Source organism: Stenella coeruleoalba, assembly GCF_951394435.1.
Source record: "Stenella coeruleoalba genome assembly, chromosome: 12".
Classification (NCBI taxonomy): Eukaryota; Metazoa; Chordata; class Mammalia; order Artiodactyla; family Delphinidae; genus Stenella; species Stenella coeruleoalba.
This window is the reverse complement of record NC_137158.1, coordinates 32,637,526-32,659,570: the sequence shown is the minus strand read 5'-3', so window position 1 is coordinate 32,659,570 and position 22,045 is coordinate 32,637,526. Positions and strand designations below refer to the sequence as shown.

The following is a 22,045-nucleotide window of genomic DNA, read 5'->3' as shown; positions in this document are numbered from 1 at the left end:
GCTCTTAGAACTTTAATCATACTTGCACTTTGCTTTTTCCTGCGATCTGTCACTCCAGCAGATATAACACATGCTAAATGTTCTTTTGTGCAGAGCTTTCTGCCTTCAGTTGGAGAGATGGTCATGCATCTTGAGGAGCTCTGAAGACAACTTGAAAAATCTGCAACCACTCTTAGGAGGAGGTCAATATTTTACTAAGAAACCATAAGGGAAAGACCATCACTGAGCAGTAAATTTGACTAATTCAAAGAACCCTTTACCAGTCTGATCCTGCCTGTTAAAAATGTATGATTTTGTCTTTGATGTTGGACATTTATCATTGTTTGTACCCAAGGAAAGGCTGTTACACATTTAGGAGTAAAATGTTAGGTTGCCTGTTCTAACCCTTAAGTGAAGTTTGCCTAGCCTGAGTGATTAACAGTTTCCTGCTATGTAATGTGTGCCCTGTCGGGAACATTATCAGGTCACTCACAGAAAACAAACTTTCAATATAGACTTCTGGCCCTCTGACATTTGAGTGCCTTGAAATGGGAAACAATTCTCTTAGGGAAGAAGTGCTTCGGATCTTTTGTAATTATAAGTTTCGGTCAGTGTCTTACAGGAGTGTCCTTGGGAGACATCTGTTTAATATGAAATAATTAGAGCTATACAGGAATAAAAGCTAGATCACATAGCTTGAAGTGGTATCATTACTGATGGCTACTTTGAGGTGGTCATACAGGAATAGGCATAATGGAGGATCTTGAAGTTAGTTTATGACAACAGAAACATTCTATAGTTTAACTGCATGCACAATTTGACATGTTGAGCGTTAAAAGTAACTACAGTCACACATCTGTAACACCCATCACTGCGACCATGATTAGTTTGGCTCTCGGAACCTTTCTGTTGGGGATCTTTTGCGGGAGGGACCGGAAGAGGTGGATCCTTTATGTCACGATGTGGGGAGGCCGCAAGCTGAGCTCCTCCGGGAGTCGATTTTTAGGAGCGCATAGGTCGGCGTTCCGGGGCACACAGGCTGACTGTCCTCGATTAACGACGTCGGCGGGTGAGTGTGTGGGTGGGGGTCACTCGCACGCAGCCCACGGCGCGGGACGGCTGTTCTGCGCAGGCGCGGGCGGCGGGCTGTCTCGGGAATCCGCGCGGGGTCAGCCAAAGACCTGTACGTCAGGTCCTGGGCCTCGCTGTCCGTAGAACGCTCAGCCTGGGCTCTTACCGTCCCTTACCCAGAGGCTGGGAAAAATAGCTGAGGACTAGAGGTCCTGGCCGAGGAGACCGCAGCCTGCGGGCCGCCGCCATGTATCCAGTGACCTTTGTCTTATTTTCGTTGAGCTCCTGCAGGAGCCGGCCGCCGCTGTGCCGGCTGGATTCTCAAGGTCATGTGCCTTTTTCCTTTGCCCCGGCGGGAAAGGACACCAGCTGTCTCATAGTTATCGCCTTTTGTTTGTGTTTTGTTTGCATGTATCTTGCCATGTTTCAGAATTTAAGGCAGCAATATTATTTTTTGATGAATAGGTTAATTCAACACATTGTATTGGCAAATAAGATCAAGAAAGTAGCACACCGAACCTGATCCTTGTAGAAGACAGTTTGATTATTTAACTCCCAATATTAACCAGAACGTTAAGTTCATTTTTTACATGAAACTCATTTAACAAATACTGCTTGCCAGGCACTGGGAATTTTTAAAGAAGTGATACCTAAGGGCCCCTTTAAAAAAACGTCAGGATGGAACTAAGATCATCTTATAAAGAGCAAAAACTGGGAAACTTAAAGGCCTCCAATAGAATTGACAAGTTGTGGGAGTTCCCTGGTAGCCTAGTGGTTAGGCTCCCGGGATTTCACTGCGGTAGCTGGGGTTCAGTCCCTGGTAGAGGAACTGAGCTTACGCAAGCTGTGTGGCCTGGCCAAAAAAACAAAAACAAAAAAAGAATTGATAAGCTGTTACTCTCAATAGAGTGAAAAATAGTGCAGCCAATAAACATGATTTAAATCAATGTGTAGCCACATGGAAAATGATTAGATGTAGTGTTAAGAAGGTAAGTTACAGAAGACCTAAATAGACATTTCTCTGAGGAAGGCGTACAGATGGCCAACGGGCACAAGAAAAGATGCTCAATATTGCTAATTATTAGAGAAATGCAAATCTACAGTGCGTTATCACCTCACACCAGTCAGAATAGCCACCATTAAAAAGTCTACAAATAATGCTGGAGAGGGTGTGGAGAAAAGGAAGGCTCCTACACTCTTGGTGGGAATGTAAATTGGTGCAGCCACTATGAAGAACGGTATGGAGGTTCCTTAAAAAACTAAAAATAGAGTTACCATATGATCTTGCATTCCCATTCCTGGGTATATACCTGGAGAAAGCTCTAATTTCAAAAGATACATGCACCTCAGTGTTCATAGCAGCACTATTTACAATAGCCAAGACACGGAAGGAAACTAAGAGTCCTTTGACAGATGAATGGATATAGAAGATGTGGTATATATACACAGTGGAATATTACTCAGCACAAAAAAGTGAAATAATGCCATTTGCAGCAACATGGATGGACCTAGAGATTATCATACTAAGTAAGTCAGACAGACAAATATCATATCGTTTATATGTGAAATCTAAAAAAATGATATAAACGAACTTATTTACGAAAACAGAAATAGACTCACAGACATAGAAAACAAACTTACGGTTACCAAAGGGGATAGTGGTGGTGGGGGGGAATAAATTATGAGTTTGGTATTAACATATATACACTAATATCTATAAAATAACAAGAACCTACTGTATAGCACAGGGAACTCTATTCAATATCTTGTAATAACCTGTAATGGAAAAGAATCTGTCTGAATCACTTTTCGGTACACCTGAAACTAATGCAACATTGTAAATTAACTATACTTCAATTTTTAAAAAGGTAAAAAAAAACCTTACAAATCAGTTTGTATTATGAACTTGGAGATATATAGTGAGAATAGAGATACATCAAAATTTTAACAGTGATTATCTGAGGTGGAGTTGGTGATCTATCATTTTATCATTCGTTATATACTTTTCATAATTTTTTTCAGTAAATATGTCTTTTATAATCAGAAATTTAGAAAAAATACAGTATAAATATTTCCAAATTTTGGAAGTGAACATAGAAGGAATAAATATTTGGGATGAGGGAAACTTCTTAAACAAGATATTTAGGGAGCTGTCTTGAAGTTGTCCAGTTTTAGAAGAAGTTGGAGTGGCCAAAGGACCAGCTTGAGTATCAATGAGGAGGTTTCTAGGAAACTGCGAGGTGTTCCTTGAAAAGTACAGTGTGGCTGGAGGGCTGGAAAAGAGGGCAGAGAATGGCCAGGGATAAGACAGAGTTTTTAGGCCATGACAACTACACGAAAGACCACGTACACCTCCTGGGATTGACTTTCTCTTCAAGACAGTGGGAAATTACGGAACGAACAACATACTCAGACTCGTTTTTTAGAAATAACACTTGGCAGCTGTGTAGACAGTGGGACGGAGGCAGACAAGACTAGGCTCAGGGAGGCCTTAGAGTAATCCAGACAATAAATGATGAATGCTGGAACCACGCCGTTGGCACGGTAGAGGGCTTGTTCACTGTCAGCGTGGTATCTGATAGGTGCTGATAAATGACTTTTTGAATAAATTAGATGAAAAATTTCCCCATTCCTTTAAAATTTCAAATACCAGAATGATCACAGATTCGAGGTAAAGAAGGAATTGGTAGCATTCTATTAATACAAACTTGATTAGTTTCTCTCTCAGTTATGGTGAGGTAGATTTTAAGGCCCTTAAGAATTCTGGCCATACTGATGACTGAGGGACTAATTTTCCAGAAATAGGGGAGGTGAGAGGGAGATTGGGGTCATCACTGACCAGAGAGCAAGGACTGTGTTGAAATCTTTGTGGCTCAATTTCATGATAATACCTTACACAGTTGACCCTTGAACAACACAAGTTTGAACTGCACCAGTCCTCTTAAATGTGGGGAGTTTTCTCCCAATAAATATGTACTACAGTACTACATTGCCTGAGGTTGGTTGAATCCAAGGACGTGGAGCAGCAGATGTGGAGGGCCGACTGCAAAGTTATACCTGGATTTTTGACTGCATGCATGCCTTGGCGCTGCTAACCGCCACATTGTTCAAGGGTCAACTGTAAATCCTTATCTGTGTATCACAGTCTACATAATTCTCTGATATCTCATTTACCTACCTAAAGTCATAAGGGAGGTGATATTTGACCTGGGTCTTAAAAAATAACACAGATAGAAATGGTGGAAGAGAGAATAACTTGAGCTAAAGCCTAGAAGCACAAACTTTTTTTCTGAGGATGTTAAAATGAATTTTGGCCAGGCTGTGAGGTCCTATTAAACAAAACAAAATTTTAAAAACATAAAAAGCTCAGGAGAAAAATGTTCAGAGACTATGAAAAGACAAGACATGAAAAATAAATGACCATTTGTCTTAGTCCATTCCTACTGCTACAGCAAAATACCACAGGCTAGGTGGCTTATTAACAAGAAAAATTTATTTCTCACAGTCCTGGAGATTGCAGAGTCCAAGATTCGGTGTCTGGTGAGCGCTCACTCCCTGGTTCATAGGTGGAGCCTTTTGCTCTCTGGGGTCTCTTTTTATAAGGGCACTAAACCCAATCATGAGGGTTCCACCCTCTCAAAGACCCCCGCCTCCTAATACCATCCCCTTGAGGGTCAGGATTTCAACATGTGAATTTGAGGGAGACACAAATATTCAGACCATAGCACCATTAAACTTAAAAAAAGACACTTAACCTCACTCATGATTAATTAAAATTATAGTGAGATACCATTTTCACCTATTGGATTAGCAAAGATAAAAAAAGTTTGATAATACACTGCATAGGTGACTATCAAAGTATTATCAGTGTGGGGAAACCAACACTAGAAACTCATAGTTTCTAGTGAGATTGCAAATTGGTTCAACGTCTAAGAAAGTAATTACAAATTTATAAATGCACATGCCAATTGACACAATTCTTGCGGTTTTACATACAGGTACTCTCAAAAAGAAATTACCTATGTAATTCAAGCTTATGTTTTCAGAATAGCAAAAGATTAGAAATAATTTAAATAAATGTACATTAATAGGGCACTGCTTAAGGCAGAAATAGAGACACATGTAGAGAACAAATGGCATTTACCAAGGGGGAAAATTGGCGGGGGGTGGTGGCGGTGGTGTGATGAATTGGGAGATTGGGATTGGCATGTATACACTGTTGTATATAAAAGGATGACTAATAAGAACCTGCTGTGTAAAAAATAAATAAAATTCAAAAAAAAATAGGGCACTGCTTAAATAAACGATGAGTTACAGCCATACAATGGATTACCTTGCAAACCTAAAAAAAAGGAAGTTCTTTATGCTCTATTATGAAAAAAATCTCCAAGATACATTGATAGGTGGAAAGAGCAAGGTGCAGAACAATGAGTATACTGTGCTACATTTTGTATAAAATAAGAGAGAAATTGATACACAAAAATGAAATATGTATAAAATATCTGGAGGCTTACATGCAAATCTAGTAACATTGGTTGCTTGCAGAGAGGGAAGTTGGATACCTAGAGTCAGGGGGAGGAGAAGCACTTTGTAGTGTCCACTTTTATACTTTTTAACTAAAAATTTTTTATTTTGAAATAGACTCATAAGAAGGTGCAAAAATAATACAGAGAATTTCCATATGCCCTTCACCCAATTCCTCAGTGATAACATCTTACATAACCATAATACATTGTCAGAGTCAGGAAATTGACGTTAGTATGATACCATCAACTAAACTACAGTCCTTTGGATTTCACCACCTTTACATGCACTCATTGTGTGTGTGTGTGTGTGTGTGTGTGTGTTACCACACATAGAGATTTGTGTAATAACCACCACAATCAGGATATGGAACTGTTCCACAATCACAGCGAAACTCCTGGTAATACTCCTTTATAGTCAAACCTTACCACCAACCTTAAACCTTGATCTATTTTCCATTACATTATATTATTATTTCCATTATAATTTTGCCATTTCACAAGTGTTATGTAAGTGGAATCTTACAGTATATACCTTTTGAAAAAATGTTTCTGCACTCAACATAAATACCCTTGAAATCCATCCAAGTTTTTGCATGTATCAGTAGTTCATTCCTCTTGATTTCTGAGTAGTATTTCATGATATGAATATGCCACAGTTTGTTTAACCATTCATCTATTGTAGGATATTTTGATTGATTCCAGTTTGGGGCTGTTATGGATAAAGTTGCTGTGAACGTTGATGTACAGGTTTTTGTGTGGATGTAAGTTTTCACTTCTCTGGGATAAATGCCCGGGAATGCACTTGCAAAGCTGCATGATAAATATATGTTTAACTTTATTAGAAACTGCTAAACTGCTTTTCATGGTGTCTGTACCATTTTACATTCCCACTAGCAATATATAAGAGATCTAGTTTTTTCATGTCTTGGTCCACACCTGGTAATATCAGGGATGGTTAAATTTTAGCCAATTTGATAGGTATGTAGTGGCTTTCATTTGCATTCCTCTAATGGCTACTGCTATTTAACATCTCTTCATGTGCTTATTTGCATCTGTATATCTTCTTTGATGAAATGTCTGTGTCTTTTTATAATACCCGCAGCCATTTTAAAATTGGATTGCTTATTTTGTTTTTCTGTTTCGTTTTACTGTTGAGTTTAAAGAGTATCTTTATATATTCCAGATACAAGTTCTTTATGGGATATATGTTTTACAAATATTTCCTCCCATTCTGTGACTTGACTTTTCTTTTTCTTAACAAGGTGTTTTGCCGAGCAAAAGTTTTAAACTTTGATTAAATCCAATTTAATCAATATTTTCTTTTATGAATTGTGATTTTGGTGTCAGATGTGAGAACTCTGTGTGTAACCCTAAATCAGGAAGAGCTTCTCCTATATTTTCTTCTAAAAGTTTTATAGTTTTGCATTTAGATCATTTTGAGTTCAGTTTTGTATAAGATGTGAGATTTCGGACAAAATTTTCTTTTTTGTCTATGACGTCTAATTGTTTTAACACCATTTACTAAAAAGACCATTCTTCCTCCTTTGAACTGCTTTTGCACCATTGTCAAAATATCAGTTGGGTGAATTTTTTTTTTTTTTTCCCTCTTGACACTCTTGTTGCATTGCTATTTCAGTCTGTCTCTCCTCCAGTACCACACTGTCTTGATTACTGTAGCTCTATGATAAGTCTTAGAATTCGGTATTTGATTTCTGCAGTTTTATTCTCCTTTTTAACATTGTTTATTCTGTCTCTTCTGATAGAAGTTGTTTCAAACATATAGATCAATTTGGGGAGGATTTATGTTGACTCTTCCAATCCATGAACACAGTATGTTTCATCATTTACTAGGTTGTCTTTGATTTCTTTCATCAGTGTTTTATATAAATTTTCAGCATACAGAATCTGAACATGTTTTGAGGGATTTATACAACAATGGAAGTATTCTTTCTTGGACTGATTTTAAATAATAGAGCATTTTGAATTTTGCTTTCCAGTTGTTCATTGTTAATGTATAGAAATAATTGACTTTTTTGTGTGTTGAATTTGTAGTCTGTTACCTTGCTGAACCGACTTATTCCAGGAGCTTTTTATTTTTATTTTTTAAAGATTTCTTGGGATTTTATACATAGACAATCATATCTGCAAATAGGGACCGTTTAATTTCTTCCTTTCCATTCTGTATGCCTTTTATTTCCTTTTCTTGCCTTATTGTACTGGCTAAGATTTTTAGTAGTACATTGAATAGGAATCATGAGAATGGGCATTCTTGCCTTGTTCTTGATTTTAGGTGTAAAGTACTTAGTCTATCACCATTAAGTACTTTGTGAGCTATAGAATTTTTATGGGTGTTCTATCAGATTGAAGAATTTCTCTTTTATTCTTAGTTTGCTGAGAGTTTTTAGTCATAAGTGGGTGTGGAGTTTGTCAAATGTTTTGTCCACATTAATTAGTAAGCTATGTGTGTTCTTCTCTCAACTATTAATATGGTAGATTACATTGATTGATTTTCTACTCTTGAACTAGTGTTGCATAGCTAGAATAAATCCTACTTGGTTATGCTATATTTTTCCTTTTATATGTTGCTGGATTCTGTTTACTAATTATTGAGAATTTTTGTGTCTTTTCATGAGAGAAATTGGTCTGTGGTTTTCTTTGCTGTACCATCTTTGTCTGGTTTTTGTCTGGTTTTTGCTAGAGTAATTTGTCTTCTTGGTGGATTCTCTCTCTCTCTTTTTTTTTAATTGAAGTATAGTTGATTTACATCTATATATGTAGACATTTATATATTTATATTTATATATACATTTATATATACATATTTATATATACATTTATATATAGATGTAAATCTATAGATTTACATCTGTATATGTAGGTTATTACATGTATATATAACCTATATATCCTGTATATAACGTATATATCCTTTATAGGTTATTACAAGATATTGAATATAGTTTCCTGTACTATATAGTAAATCCTTGCTGTTTTATCATAATGTAATGTCCCTGGTAGTTTTCTTTGCTCTAAGGTCTACTTTGTTTAAATGTTTATTGAACAACTGAATGTTCTGCAGCAGAGTAACTAGTTCATAAAGCAGATCCCTGTGTAAGTTGGAACATATAAACTGAATGACTGTTTATTTTAGGAGATATATATGTCTATAAGTGCACATTTTTTTTCCTCTGTAAAATGTGTTGAGCATACATATAAATCCATTTCATGTAGCTAACATGAAAGTGACATAATTTGAGCTGGTTTTGATAAATAATCTCAAAATTAATATTACCCTAGCTTGTGGGAATTCCCTGGTGGTCCAGTGGTTAGGACTCTGCGCTGTCACTGCTAAGGGCCCGGGTTTGATCCCTGGTTGGGGAACTAAGATCCCACAAGGTGTGTGGTGTGGCAAAAAAAAAAAAATTACTCTAGTTTAAAAGGTAATGTAGTTTTAATTTGAATATCATTTTTTAATAATTTTGTGCAGCATAATATGTATGTAAAAACAAATGGCATGAAAAACTTTACCATAGGCATTACTTATGTTTGATGATTATTATTTCAGAAATATGTGATTGGAGTTAGATGGCAGAATGCAAGATTTTTATTTTATAATTTAAAGTAAAATCCAAAATTAAGGGGAAAAAACCCTTTTGTTTATCAACTGTAATATAAGATTGCTGTATAAAATAGTTTCTTCAATTACATGCATATCAGGGATTCATACTGTGCAATGCTTTCTCTAGACATTTAATTTTCTTTTTTCAGCTTATTCAAAAAATCAGCTCAGTTGGACTCTACAAATTAAACCATCGGTTTTCAGTGAATACAGAAGCATGTGTTTCAAATCCTATAGCATGACTTTTGCCTGCCTGAATAGGATGAAAAGTTACAGGTAAGTTTATTCATTACTGTGGCAAATTTTCACATAATTATGTGCAAGAATAGTTTCGTATTGATTGTGTTTAATAAACTTTGTCAGTATAGCTCATGTGGTTTGATTAAGGTAGCTTTTATTTATTTAAATATTCTTATTTTCCCAACAGCTTTTAAATTTGGGAAATTTCAAACCCAGAGAAAATCTGTAATATAGTATACATCAAGTGCATGCCTTTCATCCATATTTAGCGATAGCTTTTATTTTATTTTTTATATATATATATTTTTGCAGTGCGCGGGCCTCTCACCGCTACGGCCTCTCCCGCTGCGGAGCACAGGCTCCGGACGCGCAGGCCCAGCGGCCATGGCTCACGGGCCCAGCTGCTCCGCGGCGGCACGTGGGATCTTCCCGGACCGGGGCACGAACCCGTGTCCCCTGCATCGGCAGGCGGACTCTCAACCACTGCACCACCAGGGAAGCCCCCGATAGCTTTTATTTTTAATGCAAGGCTATATTACTCAGAGAACTACTTTTTACTTACTCATAATATCCTTATGACAGGACACAAATAACACAGTGCTTAGATCATAAATGATTTGGGTGTAACATAAATATAAGGTGGTTAAGTATACATTCTAGATAGTAAGATTGAATCAAAGTAATATCTTTATGTATTCATATATTAGAAACCAATTTCTAACTTTGTGAAAAATATTGCATTGGGTTAAGGTATAAGCTCTGTTTTCCAAGTGCATGCTCTGCTTCTCATAAATGAACTGGCTCTTTTAAGATTGGATGTCTGTAATATCATTCTTACTCAACTGAGCAACCACCTACTGTTAACTATTGTAAGTTAGTCCTTTTTTTTTTTTTTTTTTTTGCGATAAGCAGGCCTCTCACTGTTGTGGCCTCTCCCATTGCGGAGCGCAGGCTGCGGACATACAGGCCCAGCGGCCATGGCTCACGGGCCCAGCCGTTCCGCGGCATGTGGGATCCTCCTGGACCGGGGCACGAACCCGTGTCCCCTGCATCGGCAGGCGGACTCTCAACCACTGCGCCACCAGGGAAGCCCAAGTTAGTCCTTTTTAAAAAAAATTTATTTAATTTATTTTTGGCTTCGTTGGGTCTTAGTTGTGCATGTGGGATCTTTTGTTGTGGCACACAGGCTTCTCTCTAGTTGTGGCGTGCAGATTTTTTTTTTTCTCTCTAGTTGTGGCGTGCAGGCTTCAGAGCACGTGGGCTCTCTAGTTGAGGCGCGTGGGCTCAGTAGTTGTGGTGAGGGGGCTTTGTTGCCCCCTGGCATGTGGGATCTTAGTTCCCCAACCAGGGATTGAACCCGCGTCCCCTGTGTTGGAAGGCAGATTCTTTACCACTGGACCACCAGGGAAGTCCCTGTAAGTTAGTCCTTGATTACTGAGGCTTTGCATGAAGCATGAAAAAGAGGGTAATATTCATAAAATAATATTAAAGAAGAGTGATATTGAAATCTTAAAAGGATATTAAGTAATCAATATAGAATGTAGTCTATGTAGCTTAGAAAAACGTAGTAAAAATTTAAATGGCATTACCTATGCTAATGTAACAACCTATTCTCTTTTACCCAAGAACCTCTGAAGGATTTTCCTATCGTGTACTTTGACATGGGACCTGGTGTAGTGTCTGTCTGATCCCCATTTAGTCCCTGTTTGATTCCATTTGATTAAAAAATATATTTACGTGAATTATATGCTTTTCTGGGGCTTCTCCTTCAGATTATTTATTTGACAAATGTTTCCCGAGCACCAACTGTGTTTTAGGAACTGTGCTTGTCACTAGGAATAAAATGGTAAGCGAGACAGCTTATGTTCTAATGGAGAGACATGATCAACTAATCACATAGGCTCACAAAGAAGTACAGAGTTGTAGAGGAGTTAAAATAGGACAGTATTAGATGGCATTCCATTTAAACTAAGCTCTAAAGGATGAGAAGAAATTAATTAGGTGTGTAGAGGAGGGAGGGGGGAATGTGAGAACAATGTTCCAGGCAGAGGGAATGACATGTCCAAAGTATCTGGGGAATGAACAAGCATGGCCAATTCAAAGAACTTAAACAAGGCCCATGTGGCTGGAGTGGGGAGGATGAAGAGAGTAGTGGGAAGTGACTTTGGAGAGGGAAGAAACTTGGGACCAACTAATTCAGAATACTGTATGCTATGCTAAAGATTTTGGTCTTTTCCCCAATGTCACTGGAAAGCCATGGAAGCATTTTAAGTGGGAAAATAGCATGATCATATTTATATTTCAGAACAGTCACTCTGGGTGCATTGTGGGGAACAGATTAGAGGGGGATGAAGTCCTAAGCAGGCCAACTAATTAGAAGGCTAGGACAATAGTTCAGGCAAGAGATGACGGGAGCTTGGATTAGTATGTTCAAGCAGTAGAAATGGAGAGAAGGCTGAGGCATCTGAGTTCAAATCCTGGCTCCACCACTTAACCTCTCTGAGCCTTCCTTTTCTTGTCTGTGTACTAGAGATAATAATAGTACCTACCTTATGGAGTTGCTGAGGATTAAATAAGATGACATATGACATATAGGGATTTCTTAAACAAGCAGTACCTGGTATTTAGTAAGTATTCAGTAAATAGTTACTACTACTACTACTACTACGTGACCCAAAAGGCCAAGTTTTATAAAGTTTCATTTTTGTTGTAACTTACTTCGAAAGCAAATTAATTTGTTTCATCTGTGACTATATATATATACATATATATATATATATACACATACACATATACACATATATATATATTTATAAGCAATGTGATTATAAGAAAACTTGTTTTGAAGCATCAAAAATGAGCGATACATGTATTTAGAATCTAGTAAATTGCAAATTAGAATATCTTTCTACTTAATATATCCTATGTTACATTTTTTTAAATGGCAGTTTTTGCCTGCCTCTTCCTTCTGATCTCTTAGCCTCCCTTGGACAAGACCGTACAGTACTTCCCGGACCACTGTAGACAGCAGTGAGGTGAAGACCTTCCTGGCCTTGGCGCACAGGTGGTGGGACGAGCAAGGAGTATATGCACCTCTTCACTCTATGAATGACCTGAGGGTGCCGTTCATTAGGTAATATTACAGAAATTCTAGATCTTTTAAAATACAACTCTTTTCAATAATTCATTTTCTTTCGAGTTCATTTTTCTCTCGGTTTATGCCTAGGTTCAAAATGCTGCACTTTAACTTTGCTTTAGAAATTAGGGAGATTCTCTTCAATATCCATTGTTTGACACTATTAATTTTTTTTTTTTTTTTTTTGCGGTACGCGGGCCTCTCACTGTCGCGGCCTCTCCCGTTGTGGAGCACAGGCTCCGGACGCACAGGCTCAGCGGCCGTGGCTCACGGGCCCAGCCGCTCCACGGCATGTGGGATCTTCCCGGACCGGGGCACGAATCCGTGTCCCCTGCATCGGCAGGCGGACTTTCAACCACTGTGTCACCAGGGAAGCCCTAAATATTTTTTTAAATTTATTTTATTTACTTATTTTTGGCTGCGTTGGGTCTTCGTTGCTGCACACGGGATTTCTCCAGGTGTGATGAGCAGGGGCTACTCTTCATTGCAGTGCACAGGCTTCTCATTGCGGTGGCCTCTCTTGTTGCGGAGCACAGGCTCTAGGCGCGTGGGCTCAGTAGTTGTGGCTCACCGGCTCTAGAGCGCAGGCTTAGTAGTTGTGGCACACAGGCTTAGTTGCTCCGCGGCATGTGAGATCTTCCCGGACCAGGGCTTGAACCCATGTCCCCTGCACTGGCAGGTGGATTCTTAACCACTGTCCCACCAGGGAAGTCCCGAAACTATTTATTTTTTAATAGCATCACTCGAGTTCTACACTGTTTCATAAATTAACTTGAAGTATTTTTGGATATTATCGAGTTAATTAGAATTAAATCCACATGAAAAGGAATTAGGGTCCTATGACATCAAGGTCATCTTATAGCATCTTTGGCCTTTAGGCAGTTCTGATAAAGGGAATAGTACTGAGAAAGTTCAATTCAACAGATATTTTTTTGAGAACTTACCTTGTACAGAGCCTGGGGGCTGGAATCTGTAAAAGCTACTGAGATATTCAGCATTCAAAACACAGTCTGTGTGCTTCAGGAACTTAGAGTTTGCCATGGGAGATAAAGGCAAGGGTTCATCAGACTCCACTTATCAAGACTCCACTTATCAATTGTTCATTCGTTCTTCTGTCCATTTGTTTATTTATTTATTAAACATTTTTGAGCAGCCGACATGGGCAAGGCACTGTGATAGACACAGAATATCAGATTCAGACTGCCCTCAAGGAACTTCCTGATTGGTTTTTGCTGGTTTTATCAGTGCAGCAAAAAGGAAAACATTGGCACATTCTTATTACCACTGAATTAGTGGATCATTGAAACACTAAGGCAGAGAAAAGCAGAAATGTCATTCTGTTAGGCTAGATCAGTGGTTCTCAAGGTTAGCCCTGGACTAGCAACATCAGTATCACCTGTGATCTTGATAGAAATACAAAATTCTCAGGTATCACACTGGACCTACTGCTTTGGGGGGTCAGCAGTCTGTGTTTTCCTTCCAGGTGATTCTGATGCACGCTCAGGTTGAGAACTACTCTGTTCCAACTAATGTGACACTACTAGTTAGACATCACACTAGAAAAGACCATCCAGGGCAGTACAAATTATGGTTAGAAGCTTAGATTTTATTCTGATCATAATGAAAACCATTGAAAGGGAGCAATGTGATCTAAACTATGATATAAAGAGGTCATTTTGGCCAATGTGTGAGGAATGGATTGGATTTCATTTGAAATGGGTCCTTCCTGTATATTATAACGTTCTGAAATTATCTACTTAACCACTGTCTAGGTTTTTCTTAGAAGTCAATTAATTTGAATAGCAATAAAAGATTTCCTAAGATGTCCTTACTATATATGATGTTTATTTTAATATAAGTATAATTAGAATTTGTATGTAGTCCAACTTAAAAGTTTAGTTTACGATACTGTTAGCTGTATATATCTGTGTGTGTATATGGGTGTGTATGTGTGTGTGCTTACATTTGTGTATGTGGGAAAATATTGCTATAATTATCTTAGAATTAAGTTTACTTGATTTGGGTGCCTGTTTACATGATCATGAAAACACCACTAAGAAGATGAAGAGTGACTCAATTTAGAAGGGAATGTAGGCAAATTCTGCAAATATAGATCTCCAGTCTGCTTCTACTAAACCCTGTAAAATAACCTATTTGTTGCTGATGTGAAATGGGTCTAGCAAGTACTAGCAACATAGCTAATAATACCGCAGGTGACATGATATCTCAAGTGAATAAAATTAGGTTAATCTAAATTAGATTGTTTTTAAAGTTTTTCTTTAGATTATTACTAAAGTAATAGTTAAGTCATAATTATTACTAGGTTATTTCAAGAACTTTAAACCTCCTGCTTCTGATTAATAAAAATATCTTATAAATTAAGCATAATGGCATTTTATGCTGGAAATAAGTTTTTTTACCCCCAAAATCAATAGTCTATTTAAAAAGAGAGTTTAATATGTCTTTGAAAATTATGCACTTTTAAGACTTTATTGATAAAATTAATGATTTGTTTTTATATATTTTGAATTTTTTTAAAAGAGACAATCTTTTAAAAACAGTTGCTGATCACCAGCCAGGAAAACCTTTGTCTGGGATGAAGATTCTTGATGTTGGCTGTGGTGGTGGATTGTTAACGGAGGTAAGTGATTTACAACTTTCCTGGCATTTTTCTTTTTTTTTTTAAAGGGAACTTTATATTTATTTATTTATTTATTTATGGCTGTGTTGGGTCTTCGTTGCTGTGTGGGCTTTCTCTAGTTGCGGTGAGCGGGGGCTACTCTTCATTGCGGTGCGCGGGCTTCTCATTGCAGTGGATTCTCTTGTTGCGGAGCATGGCCTCTAGGTGTGCAGGCTTCAGTAGTTGTGGCACGCAGACTCAGTAGTTGTGGCTCTCGGGCTCTAGAGCCCAGCCTCCGTAGTTGTGGCGCACGGGTTTAGTTGCTCCGCGACATGTGGGATCTTCCCGGACCCGGGCTCAAACCTGTGTCCCCTGCATTGGCAGGCGGATTCTTAACCACTGTGCCACCAGGAAAGCCCAACTTTCCTGGCATTTTTAACTGGGGAAAAAAAAAAATTGAGAAAATGTGGGCTTATGCCTCTTTTATCCTTTTAACAAATAATATTGTTCATTTTTAAAGCAGGAAGTGTATAATGTTGTTTTTAATATTTTTATGATTATAAACTAGTACATGCTTTTTACTTTCTTAAAAATATATAAGTATTTCAGAAAATTATAGTGAGGATTTTTTTTTTTACACAAAAATGGGGCACTGGTAAAAATAAATAAATGGGACTAATTAAACTTAAAAGCTTTTTCACAACAAAGGAAGCCATAATCAGAACAAAAAGATAACCTACTAAATGGGAGAAAGTATTTGCAAATGATATGATTGATAAGGGGTTAATATCCAAAATATATAAACAGCTCATACAACTCAACATCAAAAAACAAACAACCAGGTCAAAAAACAAACAACCAGGTTAAAAAACGAGCAGAAGACCTGAGTAGACATTCTTCCAAAGAAGATATACGGATGGCCAATAGGCACATGAAAAGATGCTCAACATTGCTAATCATCAGAGAAAGGCATGTCAAAACCACGATTAGATATCACCTCACACCAGTCAGAATGGCTATCATTAAAAATTCTACAAATAACAAATGCTGATGACGATGTGGAGAAAACAGAACCATAGTACACTGTTGGTGGGAATGTAAAGTGGTGCAGCCACTACAGGAAACAGTATGGAGGTTCCTCAAAAAACTAAAGATAGAACTACCATATGACCGAGCAGTTCCACTCCTGGGTATACATCTGAAGAAAACAAAAAAACTAATTCGAAAAGATACACGCACCCCAATGTTCATAGCAGCACTATTTACAAGAGCCAAGATATGGAAGCAACCTAAGTGTCCATCAACAGATAAATGGATAAAGAAGATGTCTCTCTGTCTCTCTGTCTGTCTCTCTCTGTCTCTCTCTCTGTCTCTCTCTCTCTCTCTCTCTCTCTCTCTCTCACACACACACACACACACACACACACAGGAATAATAGCCATAAAAAAGAATGAAAATTTTGCCATTTGCAACAATGTGGGTGGACCTAGAGGGTATTACACTTAGTAAAATAAGTCAGACAAAGACAAATACTGTATGTTACCGCTTATGTATGGAATCTTAAAAATAAAGCAAACAGGGCTTCCCTGGTGGCGCAGTGGTTGAGAGTCCGCCTGCCGATGCAGGGGACACGGGTTCGTGCCCTGGTCCGGGAGGATCCCACATGCCGCAGAGCGGCTGGGCCCGTGAGCCATGGCCGCTGGGCCTGTGCGTCCGGAGCCTGTGCTCCGCAACGGGAGAGGCCACAGCAGTGAGAGGCCCGCGTACCGTAGGAAAAAAAAAAAAAAATCAAACAAATGAATATAACAAAACAGAAACAGATTCACAGATACAGAGAACAAACCAGTGGTTGCCAGTGGGGAGAAGGAAGGGAACAGGTGCAAGACATGGGTAGGAGGATTAAGAAGTACAAACTACTATGCATAAAATAAATAAGCAACAAGGATATATTGTACAGCACAGGGAAATATAGCCATTATTTTATAATAACTTTAAATGGAGTATAACCTATAAAAGTATTGAATTACTATGTTGTACACCTGAAACTAATATAATATTGTAAATCAACTATACTTCAATTAAAAAAAAAGCACTGGTCATTTGAATAGCTTTGGAAATTTTGTTGTCTCTTCTCTCCCAAGATATTAGGCAATTTCCACTGGTTTAAATGCACTGATAAGCTGTCCTTTTGCACTTGCTTCAGTATCAAAACGTAACAGAATTTTGCCTGCTTTGGGGGCTCTCCCCTTCTTAGGTGCTCTAGAGTACTTCTCCCTGTGAACAATACTCGCTTTAGCTGACAGAGTATTTATGCCCTACAGTTCTATTTTGTAATATCCTATCAACACAATAACTTTTTGTTTAAATGCTGCATCATAATCTTTGCTTGAAAGATATTTTAAGCAAACAGTACAGGATACAAATGTAAGTGAAGATACAATGGTGTGTGTTACTGTCAAGGTCATAACAGCCAAGTTGACAGTGAGGTTAACAGAGGCCTTTGATACATAGCTAAGTTTCCATATGCACAGAAAATGTGTTCTTCATATGGCAGTGCGCTGGTTTCTCTTGCCATCAATTATAAAATTTCAGGAAATGTAAAATATGTGAAAATACATCCCTTAGAATCAAGAATATAAGGTGTATCAAATTGTAAATTAGTACACTTTTACTCTATGTGTTCTATGATCTTCTCCGTGTATTATTACAGATCTATGTCTCTAAAGTTAAAATAATTTGATTTATACTTTTAACTTATTAACTAAAGAGTTATAAAATAAATGCTATGCAGTTTTGATCAAAATAAAGGCTATGTTTAAAAATTGGGCATGTCATGGGAAGTGACTGACTATAAAGGCTGAAAGAAGAATTAGCTACGAAGAATCGTTTTTAGTCAGTCACAAGAGAAACTATGGAGAAAAAAATGTGCTTCAGAGAATTTGAGTATTAGAAAATTTTGCTCTTTTTACAATGACATGTTACATTTATTGCACTTTAAATATGTTAATACTGTACTGTGTGCCTGTAAATATATCTAGAGAATGTAGACAAAAATTTCCTCACTATGCTTAAGCAGTTCCTGATAAGTTTTGTTGTTGTTGTGATTATTGTTCTCACTTTTAAGCTTTTTATTATGGAAATTATCAAACATGTACAAACTAGAGAAAATGGTATATTGAACTTTCGTGTACCCATAAATGATCTCCAGCAATTAACACCTCGTGCCTAATCTTGTCTCCTTTTTGAGAAGCTTTTTATTGCTAACGTGTGTTCTATTTTCTTCCTGATGGTAATGATTTCTTATGCCATTAGCCTCTAGGGCGGCTTGGGGCTTCAGTTATTGGAATTGATCCTGTGGATGAGAACATTAAAACAGCACAGCACCATAAATCATTTGACCCAGTCCTGGATAAGAGGATAGAATACAGAGCATGTTCCCTGGAAAAGATTGTGGAAGAAACTGCAGAAACATTTGATGCTGTCGTAGCTTCTGAAGTTGTAGAACATGTGATTGATCTAGAAATGTTTATACAGTGCTGCTGTCAAGTGTTAAAAGTAAGACTTACAGAGTTTACTTATTTGTTTTTTCTTTTGAGTTTGTGTATGTATCCATAGCAATAAATGTTTTATAATACTTGAAACCAGGAAGACAGGTTGAGGGGACAGCATCTCTGCTGGAGATTACTTCTGCCTCTCAGCCTGCCCTCGATATCTGGGGTTTTCCAGATCTAGTATCTTGATGTCCAGGGATCTTGAAAAATGTTGGTGCTGAACACTGCAATACAAACAATAGATTTATAGTGGTGTTTTTCTTTGGTGTAGTCTGGATTAATTACCTAATAGGCATTGAATGACAATTACTAAGAAATTGACTTGGATTAATACTTAAAAATAAAAAACCATTATTAGCATAAATTGGTTAGCCAGCATTTGTTAAGTCACTCTGTATATGTGATATGTGTGACAGTTATCAGCTTATAAAAGAATACTTCATACAAATGATCTCATCAGATCTTACCTACAACCAGGTGAGGAAGGTAAGGCAGGCATTATGACCTCCTTTGACCCAATGAAGATCAGAATCTGAGGTGTCAGAGGTCACATGGTCTTTAAGTCAAAGGTCAGTAGGCACTTAAGTAGGGCTTAAGGCTACATCTTTTTATCTGCTCAGCGGCATGTGGGATCTTTCTGGACCAGGGCTCGAACGTGTGTCCCCTGCATTGGCAGGCGGATTCTTAACCACTGCGCCACCAGGGAAGTCCCTACATTATTATGCTTATATAATTTGACACAGTCCTCTGAAGGTGGTTCCAAATTTTCTTTTAATAAATATTTCCAAAGTATTATTATTACTATATCAACTCTGTTGTTTATGTATTCAAGAGGTAACTCCCTAAGGTCAAGAGCTAAAAGAATTAAATGCTTAGCCTTTATCTAAATAGAGCTTTTAAAAAATACTTTTAAAATAATTTTAGATTTATAGAAGAGTTGGAAAGATAGTACACAGTGTTCCCACTGTGAAGGGTGGTGAAGGGTGCCCTTCACCCAGTATCCCCTACTGTTAACATTCTACATAATAAGGGTAGGAACTGGGGTGAGGCAGGTGTGGCAGAAAGTCAAAGGCGGCACTCGCTATTCTGTGCCAGTCCTGCATTTGCATGCCCCAGAGAGTGAGTGCCTCCTTGGATTCTGTGCCCTCAGTACCTCACTTGCCTCACCGTACTCCTAGCCCTGTATGTAGCCCATGGTATATTTCTCAAAACTACAAAATTAGTTGACATTATACTATTAACTACACTACAGACCCTGTTAAATTTCATTAGTGTTTCCACTAATGTCATTTTTCTGTTGTAGGATCCAATCCAGTATTCCATATTGCATTTAGTTGCCATATCTCCGTAGTCTTCTTCAATGTGTATAGTTTCTTGGTGGTGTTTCCTCTTAAAAACAAATTTTATTAGGTATACCTCCTATTTTCCAAGGAAAATTCCCTAATTATTTCTTTTTGAGTAGTGTCTCAGTCAGTGTGTATGGATGGAAGTTCTCACATATATTAGGGATACCGGCATCATGGAATTTAAAACTAATTTTTGCTTTAATGGAAAGACTATTTAAAAAAAAATGACCAATGCTCATCACTATTTCCTTAGAGTAAGATTTTATGAAACACAGATTAGATATTTATAAGTAATTTTTCCTTTAGCTCTACTGAGATATAATTGACACATAAGTGATTTTTTTTTTTTTTTCGCGGTACGCGGACCTCTCACTGCTGTGGCCTCACCCGTTGCGGAGCACAGGCTCCGGACGCGCAGGCTCAGCGGGCATGGCTCATGGGCCCAGCCGCTCCGCGGCATGTGGGATCTTCCCGGACCGGGGCACGAACCCGTGTTCCCTGCATCAGCAGGCGGACTCTCAACCACTGCGCCACCAGGAAGCCCACACATAAGTGATTTTTAATGAGATATTTTAGAATACTAGAGTTTTACAGAGAAAAGTTATAATGTGTAATGAAGTAGTGTCTGATATTTTAGTCTTAAGGGCACATCCCAATATTTCAGGGCCTTCTCTTATCATTTTTATTTTTGGTTTAGAGTGTTATTTGAGATATTTTCATACATATATATCTTAATATGATTATTTTGGAAGGGGTCTTAGGCATTTTATCTCCATCAGGTGCTAATGAGAATGTGTGGAAGAGACATTAATGTTCTTGCCATTTGTGGGAGTACATACAGGAAACACTATAAATATAGTCACTAAAAAGTGGCAGACTAAACAATCCCGTAAGTGGTTTGCATTCACTGAAGTTCTTATCTTGATCTCTTTATATTCTTTATACTAATGAAATCAAAACAAAACAAAACACTTTCATACCTTAATCATTAAGGCTTTTGTCAGAGAACACTTATTGGCCTTGCCAGCCTGCACAAACCATGGGGCAGTGTGCACTGTACCAAACAAGTTAGGCAGACTTGGCACCCAAAAAGAAAGCAGTGTTGACACATTAAGACATCAGTGTGGACATGTAACAAGGAAGAGCAGCCGGATCTCATTTCTATATTTTTATTACAAATTATTTGATATGTACAAAAGAATGTATAAATATAAACATAAATCATAGTAATGTATGATTTTAGGAGTTAGTTGTAAGCACTGTTGCATAAACTCAGTACACGCATCTGTAGTGGACTGCCCATAACAATGAACTTCCCGAGAGAAAAAAAACCTCTATTTTGGTAGATTATATTTTATTCACACTTGTGGGTTTGTGTTTTGTTTTTTTTTTGACCACGCGGTGTGGGATCTCAGTTCCCTGACCAGGGATCGAACCTGTGCCCCCTGCACTGGGAGCACAGAGTCTTAACCACTGGACCCCCAGGGAAGTCCCCATACTTGTGTATCTTAACTGCACTTAAATTGTTTGGAAGGAAGGAGGAGGGTGGAGGAAGCCAAGCCTTTATCTAACTGTTACTCCTAACATTTAAAATTTTACTTCTACACATATTTTTTTTTAGCCTGGTGGTTCTTTATTCATTACTACAATCAACAAAACACAGCTGTCCTATGCCTTGGGAATTGTATTTTCAGAGCAGATTGCAGGTATTGTACCAAAAGGTACTCATACATGGGAGAAGTTTGTTTCACCTGAAAAGCTAGAGAGCATTCTGGAATCAAGTAAGTATTAAAATTTTTTCCAATTTCCAAGGCCTAACTGAACTTTTAATGTGCCTATAATTATTAATCACATTAACCTAGCACTTAATGAAATAGGCCACTATTCTTTGGATGTTGGTTTTCTCTCCTCAACTAGATCATAAACGCCTTGAAGTTAGGATTAAGTATTACATCCA

At 37.8% G+C, this 22,045-nt stretch overlaps 1 protein-coding gene across 6 annotated transcripts in view; it reads left to right on the top strand.

Annotated features, from left to right (window-relative positions):
* Positions 1–22,045, top strand: part of COQ3 (coenzyme Q3, methyltransferase) — a 100,133-nt gene continuing 78,088 nt past the window's right edge. For 4 of the 6 annotated variants that reach the window (XM_079939393.1, XM_079939391.1, XM_079939392.1 and 1 more), the window contains exons 1-7: positions 204–1,048; positions 9,345–9,471; positions 10,348–10,530; positions 12,416–12,568; positions 15,113–15,212; positions 18,504–18,746; positions 21,710–21,869. In XM_079939393.1, the coding sequence (XP_079795519.1) occupies positions 802–1,048; positions 9,345–9,471; positions 10,348–10,530; positions 12,416–12,568; positions 15,113–15,212; positions 18,504–18,746; positions 21,710–21,869 (1,213 nt within the window). In that variant the 5' untranslated portion in view covers positions 204–801. Of the gene's footprint in view, positions 183–203; positions 1,049–9,344; positions 9,472–10,347; positions 10,531–12,415; positions 12,569–15,112; positions 15,213–18,503; positions 18,747–21,709; positions 21,870–22,045 lie in introns of those variants that run through there. The other 2 variants (XM_079939396.1, XM_079939395.1) reach the window with 2 other exon arrangements.